The sequence below is a fragment of the Eleginops maclovinus genome, chromosome 18 (assembly GCF_036324505.1).
Source record: "Eleginops maclovinus isolate JMC-PN-2008 ecotype Puerto Natales chromosome 18, JC_Emac_rtc_rv5, whole genome shotgun sequence".
NCBI lineage: Eukaryota > Metazoa > Chordata > Actinopteri > Perciformes > Eleginopidae > Eleginops > Eleginops maclovinus.
Window position 1 is genome coordinate 9,679,340 of NC_086366.1, and position 25,787 is coordinate 9,705,126.

Below are 25,787 nucleotides of genomic sequence, written 5' to 3' on the forward strand. Positions count from 1 at the left end.
TAGGTCTGCAGGGTTCAAATACAACACCTCCCCAGTTCAACCCTCCCTCTTTACTGTATCAAGTCCTGACTCCCCCACTACCATCCTCAATGTGACCCCCCCCCCCCCACACACACACACACACACACACAGGCTCTATGGTCCCATCCCTTCACTCCTGCCTTTCTCTATCAAACAGTGGGCACTTTGTTCAAATTAAGAAAGCCAATGTCGAGGGAGAACTCAAGGCATGGTGCCGCTTCCGGCCGCTTCTCCTGGTGGATAGGGGTGAAAGATGTAGTAATACACAGAGCAGAGTTTACCCACAAGTCATTCAATCTAATTATAACTGACTTCAACTGGTTTCTCACTTTCATCGTTGACTGAAGAGCTTTCTGGTGATCTCCTGCTGGCCTATTAGAAAGCAATGATTTTGTTGAGTCTGCGATATGAACTCAAACGGACTTAAAACCCAACACTGACTTTGACTCTCTTATGAGTTTTTCCATTCACTCTACAAAGGATGACGAATATGGGACAATTTTTCTCAGAAATGAAAAGCAAGCTGGTCTAATGTTGGCAATATAAAGAGAGATGCAGACAGTTAGGGGAGTTTTCTACTGTGTATCCATTAATTCCTCAATTTTGTTCTTATTTACGTCCATCCTTTTTTGCAAGAAACACAAAATAAGCAGCTGTTTGTTCTTTCTGTCACCTTGCGACATTGCTTGTGTATCATCTATCTTTCTTTTTGTAGCTAATCACTGAAACGACACTGATTTCAGAGCAGACTTTTTGAAGAAAGACTGAAGAAAAAACATGTATTTATTAATATTCTTTATTATGTCAGTGAGGAAACCCACATATTTCTTTGAACTGCTCCATGAAATTTTGTGACTGTAAATTAGTAATATAATAAATATTAGGTAGCTTTTTTTTGTTGATTTCTCTCATGTTGCTTTACAGAGTTATTTCATTGCGGAGCATCTGTCCCACAGACCGACACGTCCATGAAAACTATGAATCAACAGAAGCTCTAGTGAATGAGAAGTTATAGCACTACTCTGAATATTCTAATAAATCTACATTATGAAAGCACTACGTGATACGTTTAATGATCTGGTTTTTTGAGTGTGTTGTGTGTTATGTGCAGACCACAGAAACTAACACATCTGTTTTCTTGAACACTGGAGGGACATGCCCCTGAAATCATGACTAAATAAAAACGTAAATGTCACTTATTTACCGTACACTCTTTCCCTCTCCTGCTGTGAGGCAAGTTTACAGCTCAGATACCATTTCTGTTACATCCTCTTAGCTTTCCCTGCAGACGACAACAAAAAGTGAATGAGCAAATGTAGGGAAAAAGTAAAGATATTATATTTTAATTGAAAAAGAAAGACATAGGCAAACAAAACATTAACTTAACATAAAAAAAAGAGGCAACTACATGAAGGAACAAGATAAAGTGAGTCAGAGAAAACAATGGGGTGTCTTTTTCACTCATACGCAAATACAAACACACACGCAAACACACCCTCACACATAACGGAGAACACTGAGGCCAAAGGGGTTGAAAAGAAATCAGATCTAACAAGACTAAACCATATTGTCTGCATTGCGGTTGTTTGACTGTTAGAAAATTAGACAAATTGTTCAACACGTAACACAAACCCATGGCTGAGACTTGACGGCTGTATGTGGGCAACATAATTAAAGGATGTCTTTGGGTTACAAAGAAATAGGAGGAACAGACATGAATACAAACTGCTACAATCACATATTTAGTCCTAGTTAGGCAAAAAGAGTTTAGAGTTCTCAGCATCTCTTAAAACAACTATAAACTGGCTTCACAGGAAGAAAAGAGGCAGGATTTAAATTAAGAACAAAACAAGGCAAAGTGAACACTAACTGGTATGTTAGCTCTATGATTGTAACTGCACAGGAAACATTTCTAAACAAACAAACGCCATTCACTGAAGATGACTTAGTTCTGTGTTATTTTCCCAAAGTTTCCACAGTAAGCTTCAGACCTACTGATGGTGTTTATAGAGTAGCAGCACCACCTGCTGGGCACATAAGGGAACAACAGCAGCCACCTACGTCATGTCGTAATCAGACAATTCTGTTTTTAATGTATAATGAGAGGTGAAATCTCCTCCCAACAGTACAAAAAATATCTAATGACCCTGAACTAGTGTGTGTTTGTAGTAATCCAACAAAAGAGCCAAATAAAATAAGCAAAATTTTAAAAATCTTTAGACTGTATTACAGGCATTATATGTTTGGTGAATATTTTCCTTTTTAAAAATACAAATATGATTGCTTGGTTAATATTCTGTATAATTATCCTTATTAGTTAGAAGTAATCTATTTTCGCTAAGGTAACCGATTCCCTGAAAACTGCTCCATTAAAAAAATGAAATGAGTGAAAGATGTGACATTTAGCCCTTCAAACCTGGGGCATTAGTTTCCAAAACAACATCTGTCTTCTTCTGTTAATTAAAATGTACAAACAGTTAAAGTGTGAGCATGAAATGTGCTAGGTAAATGTGAGCATGAAATGTGCTAGGTAAATGTGAGCATGAAATGTGCTAGGTAAAGCATTTTAAGTGATATTTCATTTTGGTACAACATTTATTTCCTCATGTACACTTGTGATTTTGTAGCCCTATTAAGTAGATTTTTTAGATGATCAAACGAACACCGATTCTAAACTTGTCAAAACCTGCACATTTCAAATAGAAAAGATGAAATGTCAGTGTTGAGTGTGAACAAAGCACACACTGGGGGGGCTAATGGCTAACACATGACCTTAAATGTTGTACCCCGGTGAAATATAACGTTTTAGCTCTACCAGGACCGGTTTGGTTGGTTTGCTCCATATTCCCTTTATCATTAAACACAAAAAAAAAACATAAAACCATAAATACATGCAGGGACACTGAGACAATAAATGCCATATTCAAACAACAATGGCCCAAACATCAACACAAAAGTACAACATTTGAGATAGTTGAGCGAGCTTTAGTCTGACATGAGTGAAGGCTAGCTCCTTCTTTGTCACCACTTCCTGTCCGCCTCCATCACAGAAGCAAAGTGCTCCTTTGCCCGAGCTAAACGTCAACATTACCCTTGATTGCTACCTCACAATTTTCCCATAGTTTCTCCAAATAAGACCGTTAGTGAGGGGAAAAAAGCTCTGGTTTTCTTCCTTTCCAATATCAAGGCAGTCTTAAACTCAGTCCCTCTTTAAGTTAAAGTTTCTCAGGGCAAAACAAACCAGCTTTAGCTGCAGGTTAGAATTGATGGCACCATAGGCAACAGCTGCTCTACATGTGAGTCATTAAAAACATTTTATTTTCACATCCTGAATCTTCTCACGAGGTTTCAAGAAGAGGGTTATGTAGTGACACTGGAAGGACTGAAATGATTCTCATTAAATAAGGCCACCTCTACGACGACACACATACAGTTCATCTAGAAAACAAGATGGTAACTCTACAAGTGTTTTTTTTCAATTTCAAACGGGAGTGCAATTTCTCTCAGAAGGCACAGTCTGGCATTAATTGGCACATTCTAGCTCAGTTCAGTTCAGTTCAGCTGAGCCTCCTGGGACCCGGGGCCGGATTGAAACAGTTTATTTGGGAGGCTGCTGCTGCTGCCTCAGGCTCTCCAGCAGGATTCGCTTGTGGGCGGGGTCGAGCACTCCCGCCTCCTCCAGGTCCTCCTCAGTGATATCACTGTGAAAACAATTACTATTACTCAACAGTAATGCTGTACTTAAAAGAATAACAGTAGATATTTAGTTTTTATTCCAACACAGATTCCAGTTGCTACACCTCTTAGTCTATGTACCTGAGGAACTCCAGGTCGTCCCAGCCGTTGTGTAGGAGGCCCTTTTCATACCTCTCTAGTCCCAGTCTCTGCAGCCACTCCCCCACTGAGGATTCCCCGACAGACAAAGACGAGCTACTGCTTCCCCAAAGTGCCTGCGCAGGGGACATTAAATACAGGATTCACTAAAAACTGCTGTAAGAACATTGCAGCTATTCCACAAAAAGTCAGTTAAAGATACAATATGGCGCTCAGGGAAGGGCGAATTGTTCTTCAGTCTGAGAAAGATGCACTAAAACTTAAAGTATTAGACGAAAGGGATCCAGTCCCTGTAGTATGATGATAAAACTGACTGTTTAAACAGTAAGAGGCTTTTACATCAAATTCTAGGAAGCTGGGTTATTCCCAAATGGAAGAGATTTGGGTTTTTAGTACACAAAATGGGATGATGACTTCCCAAACAAGACACATTTTAATCCCAACATCTGCCAAAGCATTGACAGTAGTATTACATTTTAAAATAAATAAAGTGCTCACCTCCTCGGGCATGTCCTCTGCGATACTCTCTGTGATGGCGTTCCTGGGCGGGAAAGTTCTGCAGGCGTCCAGATTTAATCCCATTGGATGCCCTCTAAGCGGCGGCGCAGACGGAGCGCGTTGAGGGTGTCCAGAAAACTCACTCTCACTCAGTGTCTTTGCCATCTGGAGCACAGAACATGACTGGTCGTCCAATGCCCCCGAACCTCCTCCTCCTCCTCCTCCCCCACCTCCTCGTCTAAATCCCTCCCCGAGTGCCAGCGGTGCAGCAGAACTGGCTGCTGGGATCCTGACCTCGGCTAGATCTGGGTAAAGAGCGCGAGGTTTGGAGAAGGGAGTCTCTGCCACCATCTCTAGGGCCCCCTTTGGGAGAGGAGGAGGGGGGAAGTCAGGAGGGGGGCGATTCAGCGTGCTTCCAACTGTTGTCCCCACATTCACCACCTGCACTCCTGCTACACCGGCGCCTCCATCGTCCTCTGATGATCCCTCCTCGCTTATAGCGCGGACCGGGTGCCCCGTAGTGGGTCTGCGTGTGTGGGAGGGCCCTGAGGCCACAAAGGGGGGTTTGGTTCGAGCTCCAGCTGAGGCAAGAGGGGCTTTAGTCACCTGGGGGTTTGAGGAGGTAGGAGATGGAAGGAGCTCGGCTGAAAGAGCAGCGGCCGACTGATTAGGAACGCCCTCCAGGATGTAGTAAGCGGGATTATTGTAGCTGTTCTTGCAGACGGATGGATCCCCGTCTGTTCCTTCCTGTTTAGGCCTTCACAACAAAAGCAAGGAAAGAACAGGTGGGTGATGGCTTAGATTTTGATGTTTCATGGGTTTCGTATGTGTCAGTGTGTATAAATACATAAATGTGCATCAGTACCTAGCAGCAGTTTCCTCCTTGATGCTCCTTTCTCCCTCCTCACTGACTTTTCCCAGCTCTCCCAGCTGTTTACGGACCGCAGACGGCCTGCATTCGAGAGCACATCGTAACAAGTCAGTATGTGGAACATAACAGATGATTCAGAACAATAAGCAGGAAAAGTTCATGGAGAATATCTAAACTCTTAATTAAAGCTCCCAAAACGTGACCGCTCCAGCATGTTGGGGCACATCAGGAAAATGGCGAACATGATCAATAAAGTGTTTTCCTTGCAATATAATGATTTCTTATTTTCAATACGACAAAATGATGGTATTTCTAAAAGTTTAACTGTATCAATATTGACGGAAAGTTAGTTAAAAAAGCTGTTTCTTCATACTGTTGTAAATGTTTAAGCAAATAAGTCAAAATACTTGCCATTTTATCTTGTGTTATGCGTATATCTTATATAATGTCAATATATAACGGCAGGGAAAGGTAGTGTGCACACCGTACACTAATGTGAAGTATTCTAAAGGATAACAATTTTAATAAAACATTCAACTTTTTGCAGTTCACCATAAATCCACATCACATGCAAAATTAAACGAGTAAAGTGTACTGACTTTACGTATTCATGTCCCACTCTGGATGCCAAAGTGGATTTCCCTTTGGGTGCGCCCGTCTCATCCTTGTCCACACTGATCCACTCTGAAATACAACCATAAAAAAATAGCTGTAGGATTAAAAATGAGTGAAACTGCATCATTTGGAGCAAGTTTCCAAACTCCTGAAGGTTAAAAGCCACTTTCATTTGTCTCAACTGCTTCCTTTAAATATGTTCTTGTCCCTGATTAGAACTTTAATTATCACAGTGACATATACAGCACATTACCATAGAGTCTCTCCCTGGTTCCCATCCTTTCAGACGGCACTCTGACCCGCATTAACCCCCTGATGTTTCCCGTTTCCTCGCCACGGTGGGACAGGTAGGTGTGGAACTGCTGTGCTGTGCTGCCAATCATAGACTTCAGAGCCAACACACACTCTCCTGGCAGGGGAAGAAACACAGGCATGCTTGTTTGTCAGACTTAAAGTCAACTCACAGCAACACCAAAAACTTAAACACTCTCTTTATACCGTAGGACTCGTATCCGTCCAGGGATTTCACAGTGAGCAGCAGATGTTGGTCCTGCAGGTATTCGACCTCTGAGAGAAGAGGCTTGAGCGTCGTCAGCTGCTTGTTGGACCAGCCCACGCGCAGGAAGTTGACGTTGTCGCTGCTCTGACTGTCGTTCTCATAACTCTTCTTAAACTCTACAGATGAGAGACAGAGAGAGGGGGATGCAGGGCAGAGGGGGATGGGGGGAGACAACAAAGGGAATAAGGAGGGAAGGAGAGAAGGAAGATGATTCATTCAAAGGTACATGGTTCACGGGGGGCGGGGATGCAGCACAGGTCAAACATGGATTTGAGCTTAAAAGGTATACTAACTGCCTGAGATAGGGGGAGGGAGGGAGACATACGAGAAGAAAAAACAGACACACTTTTTAAGTATATCCACTTGGGGATAAAGAACGTTTCTGCAAAGGCGTGATTTCCTCACCTTCCAGACAAGTGGAGTAGAATTCGATGAAAAACTTGGTTCTGCTCGCCGTTTTCACTATGGCCTCGATGCTCTCAAACTCAATGTAGGCCTGCTCTGAAGACTTTGGTAGACCTACAATAAAACAAGATGGAAGTAAGGGATGCGGGCAGATCTTAGCCAGTTGTGCAAATAGCATTTACAAAAGACAAGAACAAAATTAAAGAAAATGCAGAAGGAATGAGCCAACAACATTTTGCTTATCATAGATGTAATAATAACTTGTAATGAGTTAGATTATAGTATTGGCATGCACATCCCAAATCATGGGAAAACAAAAGCTGTGATGCTACATCTGCCAACCTAAGAGAACAAAGTATGAATAAACATGTAGAATGAGTTTGATTTTCCTTTCTGTTCTGCCAAACTCATGTTTCTGGTCTCTGTTCAGCTGTGAGTCATTGACCAGACAACAGGAGTTCATCACAAACTGTATATATCCGAGCTGGAAAACAAGAAATCCTAATTAAGTTTCTAAAACGTGCTCACTCTACTTTGAAAATAAGCCGATATGGTTTTGGTCAAATTATGTTTTTGCAGCCTGAGAAAGAGCAAGATCAGAAGGAAGAAAGACCAGGATGGAGAATGATTGACAGGAAGTGGAACAAAATAAGGAAGAAGCTCAGTTATTTCAATAGTACCTTTCTTGGAGACAAACTGGGAGGTCACCCCCACCTCGAAGGTACCAAACACAGGGGAATGATCACTGGTCACTATATCATCTGTACATCCTAATAAACAAAGCAGAATATAGGTCAATTAGTCTCCTGTTGATCATAGAAGAGCCCTTATAAAAAGGTTAACAATGTCTAGAGAAAATGTACACCTATAGCCAGTGGCAGAAACAGCTTAAAACATTTTGAAAATCTGTTACAATCAATTCAAATGTGTTGAATTATTTTCTACTGGTGGTCTCACCATAGGAGTTGCAGACAATGTGTGTTTCTGGGTAAGACTTCCACAGGATCCTGTCACACCAGGACGGAACATTAGTCCTCATCTGTGACAGAAATAAGGAAGACGCAGCAGAGATATCAGTTGTCAGAAAACGATCGGAGGAAGTAGATCTGTGATGCTGATCAGTAGGTAAACAAACCCCAGTGGCCTTCTGCTTCTGCCACACATACGTGTCCCTCGAGCCACGTTCGTAACGGTAGGTGGGGGGGAACGAGATCTCTTCTTCCCCTGCAAGCCAGTAAACACAAAATAAATTGTTAGGACTCAAAGAAAGTGAGTGGAAAGGCCCCAAAAATATCAATTAATATGATGAACACATTAAATTGAGAATAAACAAACAGACAATTGCTGAATCAAAACACAACGTCTCTCTCTTTCTTTTAATGTTGCATACTAGGACACAACACTAGGTGGGAGTTGTATTTTGCATCAGGATCCCACTTACCTATCCCTATATGCACAGGGAGAGGGGGTAAAACAGTACTGTGAGATAGATAGTAAGACAGTCCGATAGAAAAAACAGGCATACTCACCAAAGCGTAAAAAGACTTTGTTCTTCTCCCTCTCCAGGTTGAGCTGGTCTACCTTCAGCAGGGGCTCAAACTCCTTCCTGTTAATGTAGTTTAAAATCTCCTGCACACAGGGCCACAAAATGAAGTGTCATCCAAACCTGCTCCATTCAATCATTCTGCAGCATGTGTGAGTGTGTGAGTGTGTGTGTGTGTGTGTGTGTGTGTGTGTGTGTGTGTGTGTGTGTGTGTGTGTGTGTGTGTGTTTGTGCTCTACTTCACCTGTATGTCCATATCCAGCCTGTAGTTGAGGTCTCCAAGCCAGAAGAGGTGTGTAAAGCGCAGTGAGATGTCAAATGAGCTCAGCTGTTTGTCTCCTAGCGACAGCAGGCGTAGGATATCTAGGTAATTCTGGTTCCTCCTGTATGGGTCAAAGGTCACATGTGTTTACAGGTAATAAGACGGTAAAAGATTAATGTGTGATGTCCTCAGACGAACTGTTAAAGTATATCGAAAAGTCATTTGTGTCACAGGTCAAGACCACCACAAGTAAGTGTCTAAATGTAAGGGTTAATAGGTAAGATACCCTGAAATTAAAAGGCCATAAATAATGTGTGTAGGACTGTGGGAGGTACCTGGCAATTTTCTCATTCCCTGATGTCAGATGACAGTTCACAAAGCCAAAAGACGTCCCATTGAACATAAAGGACACACCCACAGCTCCTTTGTTCCCTAAAACAAACAAATCATACAAACAACATTTAATACAGCAATTATTTGTCATGGTTTTAATTACAAGCGTTCAAAAACAAGACAATAAAATCATCTTTGATCCTGTTGAATAAATGAAACATCATCAAAAAGTTAAATAAAACACTTCTATCAGAATCTTGAGTTCAGAACAAATAAGAACTTTACTTTTTACAGAGTTTAATCATGGCATTTACTCATAGGGTTACCATGTGTTTTCTTTTTAATCAAAGTCCCATTTTTAGTGTGATCACAAGCGATGAAGTAATACACACCATAATAATCCTTTAACTTTCCCTTCGTTAACAGAAACAAGTCAGAGTTAGATTATGCTGTTATTCCATTGTTGTCTTTTTTCTCTAGATTTGGATCGGAAATTAAAATATGTGTAGGAAGAATAAAGACTGGAATACTGAGAACTGTTGTTACCCAATGTGTTGGCGATGCCGGTCTTGACACTGGACATTCCCACGTGGCTGATCCGGTTCTCGTGTTCCGGTTTCACCAACACAGCAATTTTAATGTTCCACAGAGTTTGCACTGCGATCTACAACCGATAAGAACAACAGACGGTGAGGAACCTACAGTCAGCATTGGTATTTTTATCTTTGCCTCCGGACTTATAGATATGTTTGATCAAGCAGAAATCACTTGACATGCTATAAAATCTTTCCTCACCGGTTTATAATCCAGTTCCGTCTGTTCTTTCAATAAGGCACGCAGCGACTCCACCCATTCCCGATCACACACAGAGTTCTCTTGGCTTCCAAACACGTAAAGGTCATGAGGGATGGTGACCGTCATCTCGTCCAGAGTCTTCCCGAGGCCGCGACACAACACCCATGAGGCCTGAGACTTCGGAGCAGGCACTGAGCCTACAGACAAAGACAAAATGTTACTTTCTCTTCAGAGAATATTAGTAATGCCCTGGAAATTCATCTAACTGTGTCAATTTTGAAGCAATGTTGCGTTACTTGTTCTTTACCGGAGTATTCTCCCTTTATGCTACTTTATACTTCTACTCCACTACACTTTAGAATCCAATATTGTACTTTTTACTCTTACTCTTACATTTATTTGACAGCTTTTAGTTCCTAGTTACATTTTAGATTTGGATCATTAGCTATTACAAAATATAAATCAATTATTAAATAAACGTTGTCATATATTTACAGGTCGAGATATCCAGCAGCAGCATATACGGTTGTTCAAATTAGCTCTACATTTACCAGCTGTGATAAAAACACATCAGTTATGTTATTAGTCACCTAAATTAATACATTTTGATGAGGATACTTCTGTACTTCTACTTAGGTAAGATCTCGAACGCAGGACTTTTACTTGTGATAAACTACTTTTAAAATGTAGTATTGCTACATTCCCTTAAGTATAAAATCTGAGTACTTCTTCCACCACTGCTATTAACATAGGTTATGTTGAATCGAAAACCTAATCTAAAAGACATAATAAATGTGTGTGCATGTGTCTCACCCATATTCCAGGTGCCAATGAAGATGGAAATCATGTCTGGCTCGTCTTGGTTGGAATGTTTGTTCTTCATCAGCTGCAGCAGCTGGCAAAATGCCTCCCGCTTCTGAAACAAACACACAACACACACACACATCAGTCCGTGGAAGATGCCACAAAAGGGCACCTTGTTTTTAGGTAGCATTTGAGTTTCATGTGCTTTCACTAAACTATTTAACATTTAAATACATGTTATGGGTTTACTCCTTAGCAGCTCTCTCATTTAAAGCAGACAACTCTCCTTCGCTTTTTTTGTTGAATTAATTGCTAAGATATGTGTGTGGGTCTGTGCCACTGATAATTTGAATATAAATGCGTTTGTCTATTTGAATGAATGAAAGAGTATACTTTGTTACATCCATAAATGTATGTGTGAGGCAGTGTGCGAGTGTCTGTGTGCAGACCTTGGCACTGGCAAAGATGAAGTCTTTCCTCTGGCTCTTGTCCTTCTCCTTCTCAAAAACAATGCCCAGTTTATTCTGCACACGCTGAGACTTGATCAGCTGACGGACTGAGACAGACAAATACACAGACATACCGGAGACAGAAGGTCAGGGATAGGAAGAAAGAAAAAGCGAGGTCAGCGAATCGAATGAATGGAGTTAAAGCTGGTTCAAACGAAGGAGGGAGAACAACAACAAGGCATAACAAGTAAATAATAGACTCTACAAATTGTGAGAAAAAAAGTTCATTTTTCATTTAATCCTCATTTATAATTTTGCCTTAAACTCAAATTCACCTCAAACTGATACCGTAAAGAAAACTATATTGGAACAGGTTTGGATCCATTAATACATTATATCACTTACAATGGAACCCACAGACATTAAACAGAGACATTTAAAACTGACACATGAATCAGGGTTTCACACAGCAGAGGCAGGAGGCATCTAGCTCAAAATACATCATATGACATCAAGTAACAGAGTAGAGTTGCTCTTACACACAGAAGATGCCACACAATGGATGAATGTGGCTATTGTTAGCCTTTCTACAAGCAAAATTGATCACAAGATGACATACTTCACTATCCGTGCTGCATACTCTGTTAAACAGATTTCTGAGGGGTGGGACATGTATTGATTACTTATATGAAGTGTTTGTGTGATTCATACTTTTTTCATGTGTAAAGGTGGTCCAGTCCTCTTGGCTGTCCTTCACCTTCTTCATCACCACCAGTCGTCCTCCCTCCACGTCCACAGACAGAGTGTACTTCTGACTCTTCCCGATCTTTGTCAGCTCCGCCAGGTAGACATCCATCTTTACCTGGAAAGATTCAGAATCAGAAAGAGGTTTATTGCCAAGTAGGTCAACACATACAATAAATGTGTCTTGGTGTTGCACATCAAAATAAAACCAAAATTGGGATTGTGATAAAAATCGATTATAAGATAAAATATAGAAATATTTACATTGAACTGTAAGTGTACCCGTAGAGGAGGAGGATTAAAAAACACACAAACTTACACAAAATGGAGGAGCATTTTATAAATGTGTCCACAGAGCTCTCAACTTTCTTTTAATCTCAGATATTTCACACCACAAGGGGTCTCCAAAATGAAAGTAGTCAGCTCATTTGCCCCCTCTCTTTTTTAAAAATTATGGTTATCACATACAAAACAAGCCTGAGTCTTACATCTTGGTTATAAACAGAAAGATAGGAATTCAGATTTCTTTTATAATCGCTCACAAGGACCTGATTTTTTACACATAACTCTTAGCTGTCCACATATAAAGACAGAAATGCATTCAGACTTTAAGTCCTATCATGTGAACCCTAACAGAGTTTGTTTGTGTCAGTGGATAATTCAGGTGCCACATCTTAAACATAATTCATCGTAACAACCCTTCTGTTCCTGTGCAACAGGAAGCTGCTGAAAACAGGTCACCACAGAGGATGCAGACTTGGCTCACAGCTAATATTTTAAAGCCTTAACCTCCTCTTCCCCTCCGTCTCACACTTTTCCCGATTTACAGATAATTATTAGCTTTTTTCTCTTAACCTCTTCACTCCTACTATGAAATCTGTATAAGTATATGAGATACTATTTCTGCACACTTTCAGAATAAAACACAATGTCAGTTATCCACATGTACTTGCATACCTATTGTGCGATTGAGTGCATAAAACCAAAAAGTGACAAATATCATATTCCTCGTTAAAGCCACTGAAGATGCCACAGGATGTGCATTACAAACATTCCTGTGGTTTCACATCGGCTCTGCTGACAAACTTCCTGCAATGTGTTGAGGAATATATGACTTCATACTCCGTTTACTGTATTTCAGGTTCATTCTGTTCTCGGTGAAACGAAACCACCAATCCTGCAAACTATCTTTAAATAAATCATAACTAGCTTCAGACAGATTCTCAAGTTTGCCCTGAAGTCTTAAATCTACTCAACAATTCTAATTAAGACATTTAGCTCAATTGACAATAGTGGAAAAAGCTTTGATGTCTCATACTGGAAACTGGGATAATTTAGTATGTATAAGTGAGCAGTATGTTTAGCAAGTATGTTAGTATTTACTTTGATACTTCAGATATGTATCGCATCACATTTCCCTGATAAGATAAAAGGTGGAAAATAGTTTCAGTTTTAAGGTAATGCCCATCCTAGAGAGATGTCAAAAGATAATAACAAATGACATTACCGATTATGTCACCCTGCAGGGAGAGAACCATGAATAAAACGTGTGTAGCTGTTGTGTGGGAAGACGTACCTCGAAAGCCTGCACAGGGATGGCTTTGCTGTGACGCATGGAGAGAGGAGGAAGGGAGCATGGAGAGGACAGACTCATGTCCTGGAGAGCTTTCAGAGCCTAAGGCGACAAAGAGAGAGAATGAGAGCACCGACAATTATAAAAAACACACAGAAACAAACAGATTAACTGTAAAGTTTTCAGCTTCACTGCGGTGTCAACAAGGAAACACTTTCCCATTTCCTGAATGTGATTTAACAGGAGCAAAAAAAGGTGGAGCCAGTGACATCACATGATCCATGACATGCAGCCTCATTACACCGAGGCCACTTCCTTCCCTGGCAGCTTAAAGCCTCCTTATAAATGAAGTCCAAGTAGGAATGGTGTCACTTGTTAACGCGGCAGAGTTGCTCAAAATTCCAAACCGGGGATAAAAGCAAAAAGTCTAATGGGTGTCGTACACTGTGCAAAAAAACACAGTTTAGCATGACAAAATCAAAATAACCTTTCATTTATGACCTACATGTTACACCCTCTTCATCTGGCTCTCTGAGTGTTACAAATTATGCAAGATATTTTAAAAGGCTTGCAACAACAAATGGACAATGGCAGCTTGATCAAGAAATGTCACAAATCAGCACTCCCTTTCAAGTGCAGAAAATAACTCTCTCTTTCTCCTCTCTCACCACACACACACTCTCTCTCTCTCACCACACACACACACACACACACACACACACACACACAACACACACACACACACACACACACACACACACACACACACACACACACACACACACACACCAGCCTGGAGTTATCATGCTGGGCTAGACATGCAGCCAGCAGGGCAGATGATCCATCATATGGGGAGGGTTATCTAAACTAACCACCGCCAACAAGCAACAGCTGTGTGTGTGTGTGTGTGTGTGTGTGTGTGTGTGTGTGTGTGTGTGTGTGTGTGTGTGTGTGTGTGTGTGTGTGTGTGTGTGTGTGTGTGTGTGTGTGTGTGTGTGTGTGTGTGTGTGTGTGTGTACCTTCTTCTCTATGGAGGACAGCAGGTCTTTGAGTATTGCTAGCTTGGTCACAAGGTTCTCCAACTCCTGGTCTCCACCCTGATTCACCGACTGATGGACGAGATAAAACAAAGACAGAACAACGGGTCAGAGGTTAGATAGAAAAAGAATGAGTGTAGTGTAGGAAGACTGTGAATCTGAGTGAGTAAATTGAACGCCTAAATGATGTGTTTTGTTGAGACTTTACACAAAAAAAATGGTCCAAAATGTAGAAATGGCACAGCTAACACACAACGTTCACAAGCTACGTAGCAAGCTACACATGTATGCATAAATCACAGTGTTTTTTGCTTGATGACTTAAGGTAATACAAAACGTATGCCACCAGTCAATCCATCATGTAACTTAAGAGATAACTATTTAAAGATATTATTTCAACCCTATTTATACATGGAAAGCAACACAACCACACACGACTATTGGCAAACATTGCAAATAAGACACCCCTACATGCACATAGCCTACAGAGACAAACACAAACAACGTCGTGCTAGTTTTGCCCTGTGAAATATTATTTATGTGCATGTCACAGCTGTCCCCAGAAGTCCCTGGAGAAAAATGACACCCACTACAGTGTGTGTGTGTGTATGTGTGTGTGTGTGTGTGTGTGTGTGTGTGTGTGTGTGTGTGTGTGTGTGTGTGTGTGTGTGACAGCTCCATATTATAGCACTCCTTGCATGTATAGGTCACAATTTGTGTTTTCATGAGCTTGTTAATGACTGTCTCCTATTCTGATAGGCTGAACTTTGCTAGTATTCGCTAGTAAGCAAGGCTTTTCACTTGTTACTTAAGGACATTATGTCACCTATTTCTGTTTTATTCATCTGTTTAACTCCATACATTTTTGCAGTGAGACACAAAACTGAGAGAATAGAGAAGTGGATGTTTGGGAAGTGGGGTGGCTGTATTCTTAGGGAAGCTTCCTTTTTAATAAGGGTTTCAAAATGATCAGCTGTCCATAAATACTCTTAACTGATTGAATATAAACGCAGACCAAACATACTACACATACTGTACATAGTATACTGTCTAAAGCAGGAATGCAGAAAAGGGCTTAAATACACTGCCACTTTCATGGTGTTAAAAAAGGAGGCAGGAGGAAGGCTTCTGATTAAAATACACATACACACACATACAGAGGCAAACATGTGTACCTGCTGGATCATCTTGGAGACCATGAAAGCACTCTGCTGATCAAACACTTTAGACAGGATCTCCAGGCCAGACAGAACTTTATCCACCTCCCTGGTTCGGGAAACAAAGAGAGATGTATAGTTTACTTCATTTAGATCTGACTAAAGCCAATCTATAAAGTATATGTATGCAAGCATGATGAAACCTTTTTTTATTCCTAGCCTGTTTAATATAGTACATTTCCTGTGTATTATCACCATGTTTGAATGTGCCATTGTGGCCAAAACAAGACTTCAGAGAAGATAGAATATGCATGGACAAGAACATGTGTGTGTACCGGTGTGCTGGTGCGTCCTTCTCACCCATTAAGGCGTTTGCAAGAGGCAACTAGTGTCTTGTTGAGGTGAGGCAGAGCGGAGGCTCCCTGTTTGACTGCCTCCAGGTCCAGAGCGTAGCTGCCTTTCAGGTACTCGTGGGAAATGGTGCTCAGGCCATTAGCTGCTGGAGTGCTAAAACAAATGAAGTCCATAAGACATAATGAACAACCATCTTCTATACATGCTCATACTTAACCTGCTTTGTTATACTACTTGTATGCTATTACTGCCATATATAATAAATACATACAATCAAAAACGCCATTTAATTTCATTGCTAGCATCAGAACACAGAGAGCTTTAATGGACTGTACAGCGGTCATATGCTACAAGCGATGTGTTAGAATCCGTAAGCACTGCAATCTGCGCAGTCAGGGTTTCTAAATCACAAACTTCCTCTAAGACAGAGAGCTGAGTTACAGTATGTCTAACCTGCTACCCACCGCTCCACAAAAACACACACATCCTCACACACACACACACACACACCAACTGAGCCAGCAGAATGCCCCCAGCCTCCCACGCACTGTAAACTATACCTGTACAACTAGCTTCAGAGTTTGTATCTGTGGGTTTAAAATGCCAGTTCTATTTCAGCTGAACATTAAGGGGATTTAGCCAAGGAAGGATCCCAGCTTCCTTTTTTTAGTTTTACTGAAATACCTCCAGCTGTGCTCTTTCCTGAGACACAATGCTCTTCTCTTTTATTTTTGATGGTCCATATGCCACTTTTAATATGGGCAAATAAAACACTCCCCTGCAAGCAAGCAATACTTTTTTTATGATTAAGATCCTTTAATACGGTCCACATTGTAGCTTCCAAATAAGCTTCCTGCACCAAGCCTTATTTTAGACCTGTCTGCAAATAGGCAAAATATCAAGTGTAAATTAAATGTGTTTATGATTCACTGATCTATGATGTTTTGTGCTCTCATTTAGAAGATGTTTATCAATCACACATGGAAAGATCACAACTGATTTTCAAATTCCTTCAGCAACATACTTTTTGGTACTTCTTTCACCTCATGGAAAAATACTACCTGTAGTCATAAATATGGTGGAGTAAGTCACTCTGAATTGCAACAGACACATCAGAAGGATAAACGCAGCAAACTCACTTCACCATAATCACAGTGATTGTCCTAATATGTGTTCATTAATATACACAGGTCTGAGAAACCCCCACATGTACACATATGCACACAAAAACACTTAATCAAAGCTTAGCATCATCTGGGACCAACATGGTTTACACAGGATGTGGCTTTCCTTCTTTATGCAAACAGAGGGGGGCACACAGGCAGAGCGGAGGTTATTAATGCATGCAGAGCACAAACCCAGCACCATTTACCAGCCAAATACTGCTTAAAATATGCAAGTGGCTGGTAGGATTGCACCATTCACTTGCCAGAAACACAATGATAATGTATTGAGTGAATTGTAACTTGTGAACATTCACCTGTGTGTGTGTTCTTATGTTTGATACTAATATGTTTAATGATTGATGTGTGCATGCCCTGGGGCAGAAACAGTGAAAGTGAATGAGGAATAGTGTGTGTGTATAGTGTATGTATTGTTCATATAATCATTGACACATCTGTTGACTATCCCTGTGAGTGGAGCCGACATAGCCACAGTCACAGGGAAGCAACATCCTTCCTTTGTGTGTGTGTGTGTGTGTGTGTGTGTGTGTGTGTGTGTGTGTGTCTGTGTGTGTGTTTCCTAACTAGAGTTGTTAAACATGTTGGTTTGATAAAGCCCTCAGAGGGATTTGTGATTTGATTCTCAGCGCTCACATATCAATATGGACAGCCGAACACGATAAACTGAGTCCGACTCATATAAAGACTTTGTACCTCTCGGTGGGCGTGTCAGGACCGGGGGGAGTGGAAGTGGAGGCAGAGCGAGGGGGGAGGGGTGGCTTCTCATCCTCCCCATCTGCCAATCACAGAAGAGGAGAGTTAACATATGGGAAAAGAGGAGGCAGTCACATAGTTTGCAGGTGTGCCTGTGTGGAGATACCTGAGTAGTCCCTGTCGTCGCTGACAGCGGTCTCCTCTCGGTCCACAGTGAAGAGCAGCGTGGTCACCAGACCCTGGCTGGGCTGCAGGTACAACGACACCAACTCTGGTAGCGTCTTAAACCGCTTAGGCTGCACGCCCTGAGACGTCTGAGAGCAGACCAAGGGACAGAGGAAGACAGGGGAAGCCTTTTTTTTTTAATCGTGGCATGAGGATAACAATAACATCCAATCTCCTTGGCTACCAGCCGTGTTTTTGAAATCTCCCGTGGCCCCTATTGTTCCATGCTTTATGTTCTGTAAGCAAATATGACCAACGGCTCTAAATATAATCCGAACCAGGAAGAACCGTTTTGGTAAACATCGTTCCCAAACAAGCTCCAGGAAGCATTTGACTTTTAGACTCTCTTCAGTGTCGCAGCTAAGATCCCAAAAAGTATACAGCGGGGACACAGATGTCTGTGATGTGGCCACGATATGTCTGCAGCAACATGTAATCGTGTGTGTGCGTGCGTGTGTGTGACAAAGCATGTGTGTGGCTGGTGGTGGGGACTTCACAGCTGTTGGGCACTATGCACAAAGAGGCTGCTGTTGTTGTGTGTGTGTGTGTGTGTGTGTGTGTGTGTGTGTGTGTGTGTGTGTGTGTGTGTGTGTGTGTGTGTGTGTGTGTGTGTGTGTGTGTGTGTGTGTGAGAGAGCCTGAAGCCAACAAAAGCATCTCTGCCTGCCAGCTGCTACTGAAGCAAATACAGTTTATGCTGCACACTTGCACACACACTTGACCTCAGTGGAGTGTGTGTGTGTGTGTGTGTGTGTGTGTGTGTTTTTTCTGTACCTGAACAGCCAGAAATCCTTCATCGTCTGGGAGGATTCTGTATGTGTGGACGTGCTTCTGAAACCTAAAGAGAAGGAAAACACCAAAGAAGAAAAGATGTTTGTCAGAAAGATGGAGCGAAAAAGCAGACGGAGGGAGAGGGAGAGAAGAAGAGGAGACATGTTTGATTCAACAACCAAAAAAATATCATTTCAAGTCTGCTAGTGGACATACTCTCTTGTTCTCAGTGTATACGGGTGGGTGTATCATGTATGAGTGTGAGGGGGGTTTACAGAGCTTCAACCTGTTGCTGTCTGTCACAGTTGTGAGAGGGCTTTATCCTTACGGTAGCATGATACAGTAAAGCAGAACAGAGGTCAGCTCAATGTTTGTAGAAGTGAATGTACAAAGGAGAGACCAAAAACACCGTCTTTTGTGAGATGGGATACAGAGTGCTTCTTTTAGTCAACAACTACCGTGCGTTTAAACCTCCTGAAAGTCTGAATTGCATTACTGATTGAGCCACAACCTTTTTAACCAATCGCAGATCAATGCTCTGACATTGTGTTTGCACAGCCATGATTACACGCCTGCAGCCTCGTGCTAGAGTTGAATGATTTTCATGTCTGCATGTCACGTGTGCTCATTGGACCGGATGCAAAATGTTCAATTTGCCAAACAAATGTTGTGGTTTATGTTTCCTGGTGTGTTGAAGCCGTGGGTTATGGTGGCGCGTCTGTTTAGATGTGTGGGTGTTACCACTGCAGCCAATGCAAAACTCATGAGGAATTATTTTACTGCTGCTTGTACTCGGCTTATTTACAATGTGTGTACATGTTATGGACTGAGGGAGGGATAAATCCATGTTGGGAATTCGTCCTGCCCTGCCCCTCAGCTGTTTTTCCGGTCTTTCCAGGTCAGTGTCCCACAGATAAACAATCAACTCGAGCAAAAGTGGCCCTCTGGTAAATATACTAAAACACTATATTTTGGGTCTATATTTACATCTTCTGAATGGCTCATTGCAAGGATGGAATATTATCTTAAAAACAATATGGCTGGCAGTCTTTATGCTGCCAGGCAGTAAGTATTTAAAAATACCAATGTGCTCAGACTGACCTGTCTTATCTAATGCATAATGCTGCACACCACAATGAGGACAACAAAATGTGTTTCTGAGACCATAATCCACCCATGCAATGAGCCCTGGTAAAAATTAAACAAACACCTGAAGGATGCAGAGAGCACCTGCAATCTCAACAAAGTGCTGCCTCAACATTTCCCTTTTTTTTATTCAACAGGGAGTTTCAAATGCCAAAAGCTGTGCCAGTGTCTGACATAAAACAGTTTCCTGTGCATCTGGAAATAAAATGTGATGAGATTTAAATTTGCTCTCACTCTGTTTTGACCTTTGGACTACTTCCCGACTTTGGCCAATATTGTTTTTACAGGCTGCTTACCGCCCTGCTGTAGTAGATCCCAAAAAAAACGTTATTTTTTTGGTATTCTTGCCTTTTTTCTACAGCACACAAGAGACGACGACGACGGGGGGGGGGAGATAATAAAACACAGGCACAGATTTATACCCACAGCATCAGAGTTCATTCATATTAGACCTAGCTAGCTAAACTATGAGGAAAGAGTGTCCATGTTGAATTGATTTAATGCAAGATATTAATCAGATTGTTGCTGCCTCCAGCACTTAACCACACACACACAGTAAACACTTGGTAAATATTTGCTCCTGTCTTTTTCAACACGGCCAGTGAGATGTCGTGTTTCTGTTGTTTCTGAAACCATATCCATATTTAATCCCATCATATTATCAAACACAATGCACTGTAGGTCCAGTGGCACAGAATACATATCACAGGAATCACTGCAGTGTGTGTGTGTGTGTGTGTGTGTGTGTGTGTGTGTGTGTGTGTGTGTGTGTGTGTGTGTGTGTGTGTGTGTGTGTGTGTGTGTGTGTGTGTGTGTTTGTGTGTGTGTTGGGGGGAAGGGGTGTTTGTCTTCCTGTTGGCAGCTGAGGAGATTCTCTGTGTGTCTGTGGAGTAAATACTATTGTTTCAGTGGCAGCAAAGTTATAACAGGGGGAGGGAGAGGGAGAAAGAGAGGGAGGTTTATTATGGGATGGACATAGAACCAAAGCATACAATGTGTTTATGTGTGTGTGTTATCAACAATGGCCTGTCTTAAAGATAATGACTGCCCTGACTCCCCTGTTCTTTTGTCTAAGAGAGCCACCTCCTCTTCTTCTGTGTCATCCAACCTCAGTTTAGCCCTGCTCTGTAGACTGTATCAAAACATACCAATGACCACGTATAAAAAATAAATAACTATATGATAAATAATTATTATACTAGTATTTATAATTGAAATGTAATGTGTGTTTCACAGCTCATCTCATACTTGTGTAGGACCAGATACAATTCCTACAGAGAAAATATTTTCAAAGCAAGAAAAATGAGGGAAATTTTACTATTTTCAAAGATTTCATTACTGAGCTAAAAGCCACTATTTACAAATGATTACACTTATTATTAAATCAATCAATCACAAGGGGACAATAAATCTATTTCACAGCTTTCTGCAACTTCACACTAAAAAATACTGTAAGGCCAGACGGTAAATATATATAAACACCTGGACATTTAAAGAAAAAGTATACATTAAACTACCCACTAACTCCACAAGGCAATAATGTAAACACCCACTGAAACGCCATCTGATGAGGAATGTTTTCTACAAAACATCTAGGTTTCAAACACACACAGCAAACGCAGAAGGCACTGCCTGAACCGTGACATGTTTAGACGCGCTGTGCTGATAATAAAGATCGTCTTCCTGACAGGAAAAATACAAAACAGTTCAATATCTCTGCAGTTTTCCCACTGATGCATACGCAATGCTGAAGTTAAACATATGGCCTCACACTATGGTCAGAACCTCTCTTGTTGGAGTCAAAAGTGTGGCACTGCAGCTGGAAACATTGGAGAAATTAATAACCTAGAAAACTGTTTTCAAAAATATATATTTAGGAACAAACTGGGGAGGTAAAAATGCTAAAACTCTAACATACTACACATTATTAAAGATACTTTATCTGAACCATATGTAGGCCTAGCACATGAATACCAAACACCCATTTCACACAAAAACTTAACACGATCACTGGTATCAGCGGGTCAAATTGGTCACTTCCCAGTAAGTCTGCATGCAGACACACAAAATCCGAATTATGCAGACTTGTATGTAAATAAAGAGGAAGTGAAAGGCAAAGGCCAAAGGATAAACTGGCCAAATGTCAGCAACACAAACACTGTTCCCACTGTCTATTCTCAGAATGGAGACACTTCCTGAACACACCGCTCTCTCTCTCTCCAAATCCCTAAAAATTAGTACACGTCAGTGTGCAGTATGTAAGGCTCAAGGGCAAGGTCAACCCATGTCTTACCAAGGTAAAGCCATTTCTACCACACATGTTCAGGTCTGAAGAATAACATAAGTCAGCTGGTTTAAGCAGTTTAAAAGAACTTGGCTTTAGAGGAAATGTGAAAATACAATGATTATTTCAGCTCTTAACAAAAACAATGCATTTTTACCAATTTACTCGACAGGGCATGCTGGGAACGAAGGCTGCAAAATTAATCAAAATGTTATCGGAATCGTAATATGGACCGGAGCACTATCCAAATGCATTATGCACAATAATTGGTAATATGTCTGAATATCATTCTGAATAAAGTATTGCGGTGCTGCAGAGAAGTCCCAGAATTCTACAGAATTCATTTTTTTAAATCCTTGTTGGATAAAGAACCTCTTACATTTTATTTTCTTGAATGATAATGTCAAAATGACGATACGTTATTTTTTCCAAATCCTGATACTAAAAACCAGCAATTTTTTTTTTGATTGAAATTGAGATGGTGAAGCAGAAGACAGAGGGCATGATATTCAACAGAGAACCCGTCTTGTGTAGAAATCAGGCCTGAGCCTCCATAACATCACACTATGAGCGATGACTAACATCGTTGGTGTGCCATTCAGTAGTCTGGAAGCTTTTCACACACCTGGTGATTCAGATTTGACTTCCTGGAAATCCTTTATTTTACTGAGCAAAATAGCACACAGACCATGACATCCTTTCATCCACGGGTTCAGGGTTTGTACAAAAATACTGGGGCATGGCTGTATATAATTTATGGAGTTTAACTGTTTTGTTTTTACCGTATTCATTTCACTTCCATATGAAGTGTTACTTTGTCAAAATACTGGGGGTTTTTGTACGTGTAGGCAAAACTTATTGATAAAAGCATCAACATTGTTCATAAAGCAATGTTGGAATAAAGCCTTTCTATGACAAACTTAAGGTATCACAAAAGAAACTTTCTGAGATGAAACAATGTCCGCGATACGAAAGGTGAAAGGGGAGAGGAAGGGAGAGGCGGGAAAAAAATCCGGAAATGGATGATGCATGGCCGTGAGGAATGTTGTTGGCCATTGAGTGACCCACTGCATTACCAGTGCATCCAGCAAAGAATGGGAACATAGATATTTACCACCAGTATTTATTTTACTAAGCTAGGAGCCAAAATGTGAGAGTAAGCCTGTCCTAGCAGAATATGATATGGTGAGGAAATAAATAAAGGATTGATGTGTTAGTGTCATCAATTACAAGTTCAGGTAATGCATACAGTATGTTCTACTGAGTGTATACACACACAATAAACTCAGCATGGGGTAAACTATCAGATAGGGGATGTAGGTCAAGCCAATGTCGGAGTACCACAGTAGGCCTTTTATTTCCTGCATCTGCACAGCCAGTCGTTTTTGAATTTGTTTAACTTTGTGTGGGCGCTGGCTGGGGGGCAATGTGAGTCATTTTTTAAAAATCTTAACATCCCTTTTCCACAGTTAATTTGACTTGCCTGAGTCATTGTCAGGTGAACAAAATGCTGATGGCGTTGTGTAAGTTTGGACGCTTGGTTGTCTGTTCTTCAGATGCACAGAGTAGGAATACAGTTACCTGTTCCTCCAGTCAGCAGGTGGTGAGGTCGTTTGGATTGATTGCTTGCTGCACATGGAGGTAGTTGGTGACAAACTCTCCCGTGTGTAAATATGGTTAGGCGTTTAATCATTTTGTTTAGCAAAGACTTGAGCAGGTCCTTTAAAGCTCATAGACTTGAGTCATTTTTTGTATATACTTTATGAGAAGCTGAGGTGGAAGAACTACTTAGATATTGTACTTAAGTGAAAGTAGAAGTACCAGAGTGTAGAAATACTCTGTAAAAAGTCCAAATGATACTCAAGTAAGGCACAAGAGTATTAGCACCAAAATAAACGTAAAGTACCAAAATAACTTATTACGCAGATTGGCCTATTTCAGTATTAAAAAAAAAGATGTTTTGATTATAATTATTGATGTTTTAAAGTGTTAATGCTGGTCAATGTTAATTACTTTGTACGCTGCAGGGTATTGTGAAGCTTACTCAAAGTGCTGCTAAAGTCTATTTAAGTGTTAATTATTTTCACATCATTCAAGTAACTAAATGCACTTAACGATTTCCGTGTAACGATTTACCCCTTAATTGTAGTGGGGTAGAATTACCTAGTAGTAAACACTGAAATATTCAAGTACAAGTCCCTCAAAATTCTACTAAAGTACAGTACAAGTTTGTTACCTTACACCACTGGTCAGTAGATAGTATGTATAAATACTCAGCTGCTTCACTACCACTCTGATCATATCTGAGCCTTAAATTAAAACATCTGCAAGGCCTCACCAGCCCTGTAGTTGCTCTTTATATTTCCTCCACCACATTGAGTTTCTTTGCCATGTAAAAACGGCGCTCCAGGCAACCACATCAGACAGACAGGGACAGCCCTGGAGCTGTGTGCCATGCTGGAGTCTTACTGCCTTGCAGACAGACAGTCTCTCTGCCACTCACACACTTCCAGGAGAAAGTAAACACATGAGTTTGGCTGTTGCACACTGGTATATGAAAGCTCCAAAGACTGTTACAGTTTGATCCAACAGTTCAGGAAAGTGTGTGTAAAGTTACAGTTTATTTATCTTGGCGTAACGACGGACCAGGTGGGGATTACCTAAAGGCATGTGCTTGGTTGAATTACTTAGAGATGGTAAGAAGTACTCAGATATTGTACTTAAGTAAAAGTAGAACTACTACATTGTAGGAAGACTCTGTCATAAGTAAAAGTACAAAAGTATTAGCTTTAAAGTACACTTCAATGTGAATGTAACTCTAGGTGTAACTGAAGTCCTTTTTATGAATGTTTATTTTTCATATCATTAATCCAAAGTAACTAAAGATGTTAAATAATTGCAGTGGAGTAAACGTACACTATTTACCTCTGAATTGTAGTGTGGTTGAAGTACAAAGTAGCAAAATGTCCCTGAAAATTGAACTTAAATACAGTACTTGGTTAAATATACTTTACACCATTGCTTAAAATACAACCAACCAAAACAGTGGCACGGCTCCTCACTTTTCCTAATAAATAATAGCCAAACACAGGCCGCACACACGAGTTCAGAGTTCATACAAGCTTCTCTTTTCTGCCACAAAGTTACTTACAGTACACACAAAGCGTAAGCCCCGTTGACACTCTCGCTGTCCCGCACCAGGAAGCTGCCGTCTCTCCCGGCCCGGGCAAGCAACTCCTCAGCCGCCGCTCGACTCAGGTCCCGGTGATACCACATCGGCGGAGCGGGCCCCAAAGGAGAAATCCCTCCACCTCCACCACCACCACCGGCCATGGCCACAGCCCTTCAAACCTCAAACTGCTTCCAGGCTTCTCCGAAAAGCTCGTAGCCCTCCTCCAGACTTTAGAAAAGTAATCCAATGGGAGCACCGTGGAGAGCCGAAACAAGCGCAGAAAAGTAGCGTTAACCTTATTCCGACGATTTTTAGGGTCGACTAGGTGTCTATAAAGTTGTGAATTTGTTAAATAAGCTTGTTTGTGGTTGTTTCCTCAGTTCCTGAGAGACCCAGCACCCTCCTCTTTCGCTTCCCAGTCCCACGGAAATAAGGGTATGTAAATCCAGAGTGGAGACC

General features: G+C 41.1%; 1 protein-coding gene across 2 annotated transcripts; it reads right to left on the reverse strand.

Annotated features, from left to right (window-relative positions):
* Nucleotides 1–1,348: 1,348 nt before the first annotated feature.
* inppl1a (inositol polyphosphate phosphatase-like 1a) lies at nt 1,349–25,787 on the reverse strand. 2 transcript variants are annotated; one of them, XM_063907214.1, is made up of 27 exons: nt 25,308–25,787; nt 18,730–18,793; nt 17,898–18,045; nt 17,732–17,813; nt 15,861–16,007; nt 15,519–15,609; nt 14,326–14,415; nt 13,310–13,408; nt 11,701–11,851; nt 10,990–11,096; nt 10,550–10,652; nt 9,737–9,933; nt 9,488–9,605; nt 8,944–9,040; nt 8,591–8,729; nt 8,333–8,432; nt 7,939–8,027; nt 7,761–7,842; nt 7,484–7,573; nt 6,804–6,917; nt 6,338–6,514; nt 6,093–6,248; nt 5,824–5,908; nt 5,219–5,305; nt 4,354–5,110; nt 3,838–3,971; nt 1,349–3,722 (listed from the first exon to the last, which is right to left on the reverse strand). In XM_063907214.1, exons 1-27 carry the CDS (start codon nt 25,487–25,489, stop codon nt 3,620–3,622), a joined length of 3,789 nt encoding a protein of 1,262 aa, XP_063763284.1. In that variant the 5' UTR covers nt 25,490–25,787; the 3' UTR covers nt 1,349–3,619. The 2 variants fall into 2 exon arrangements, with proteins under 2 accessions (XP_063763284.1, XP_063763285.1); XM_063907215.1 differs by lacking the exons at nt 17,732–17,813; nt 17,898–18,045; nt 18,730–18,793; nt 25,308–25,787 and having other exon boundaries at nt 15,836–16,007.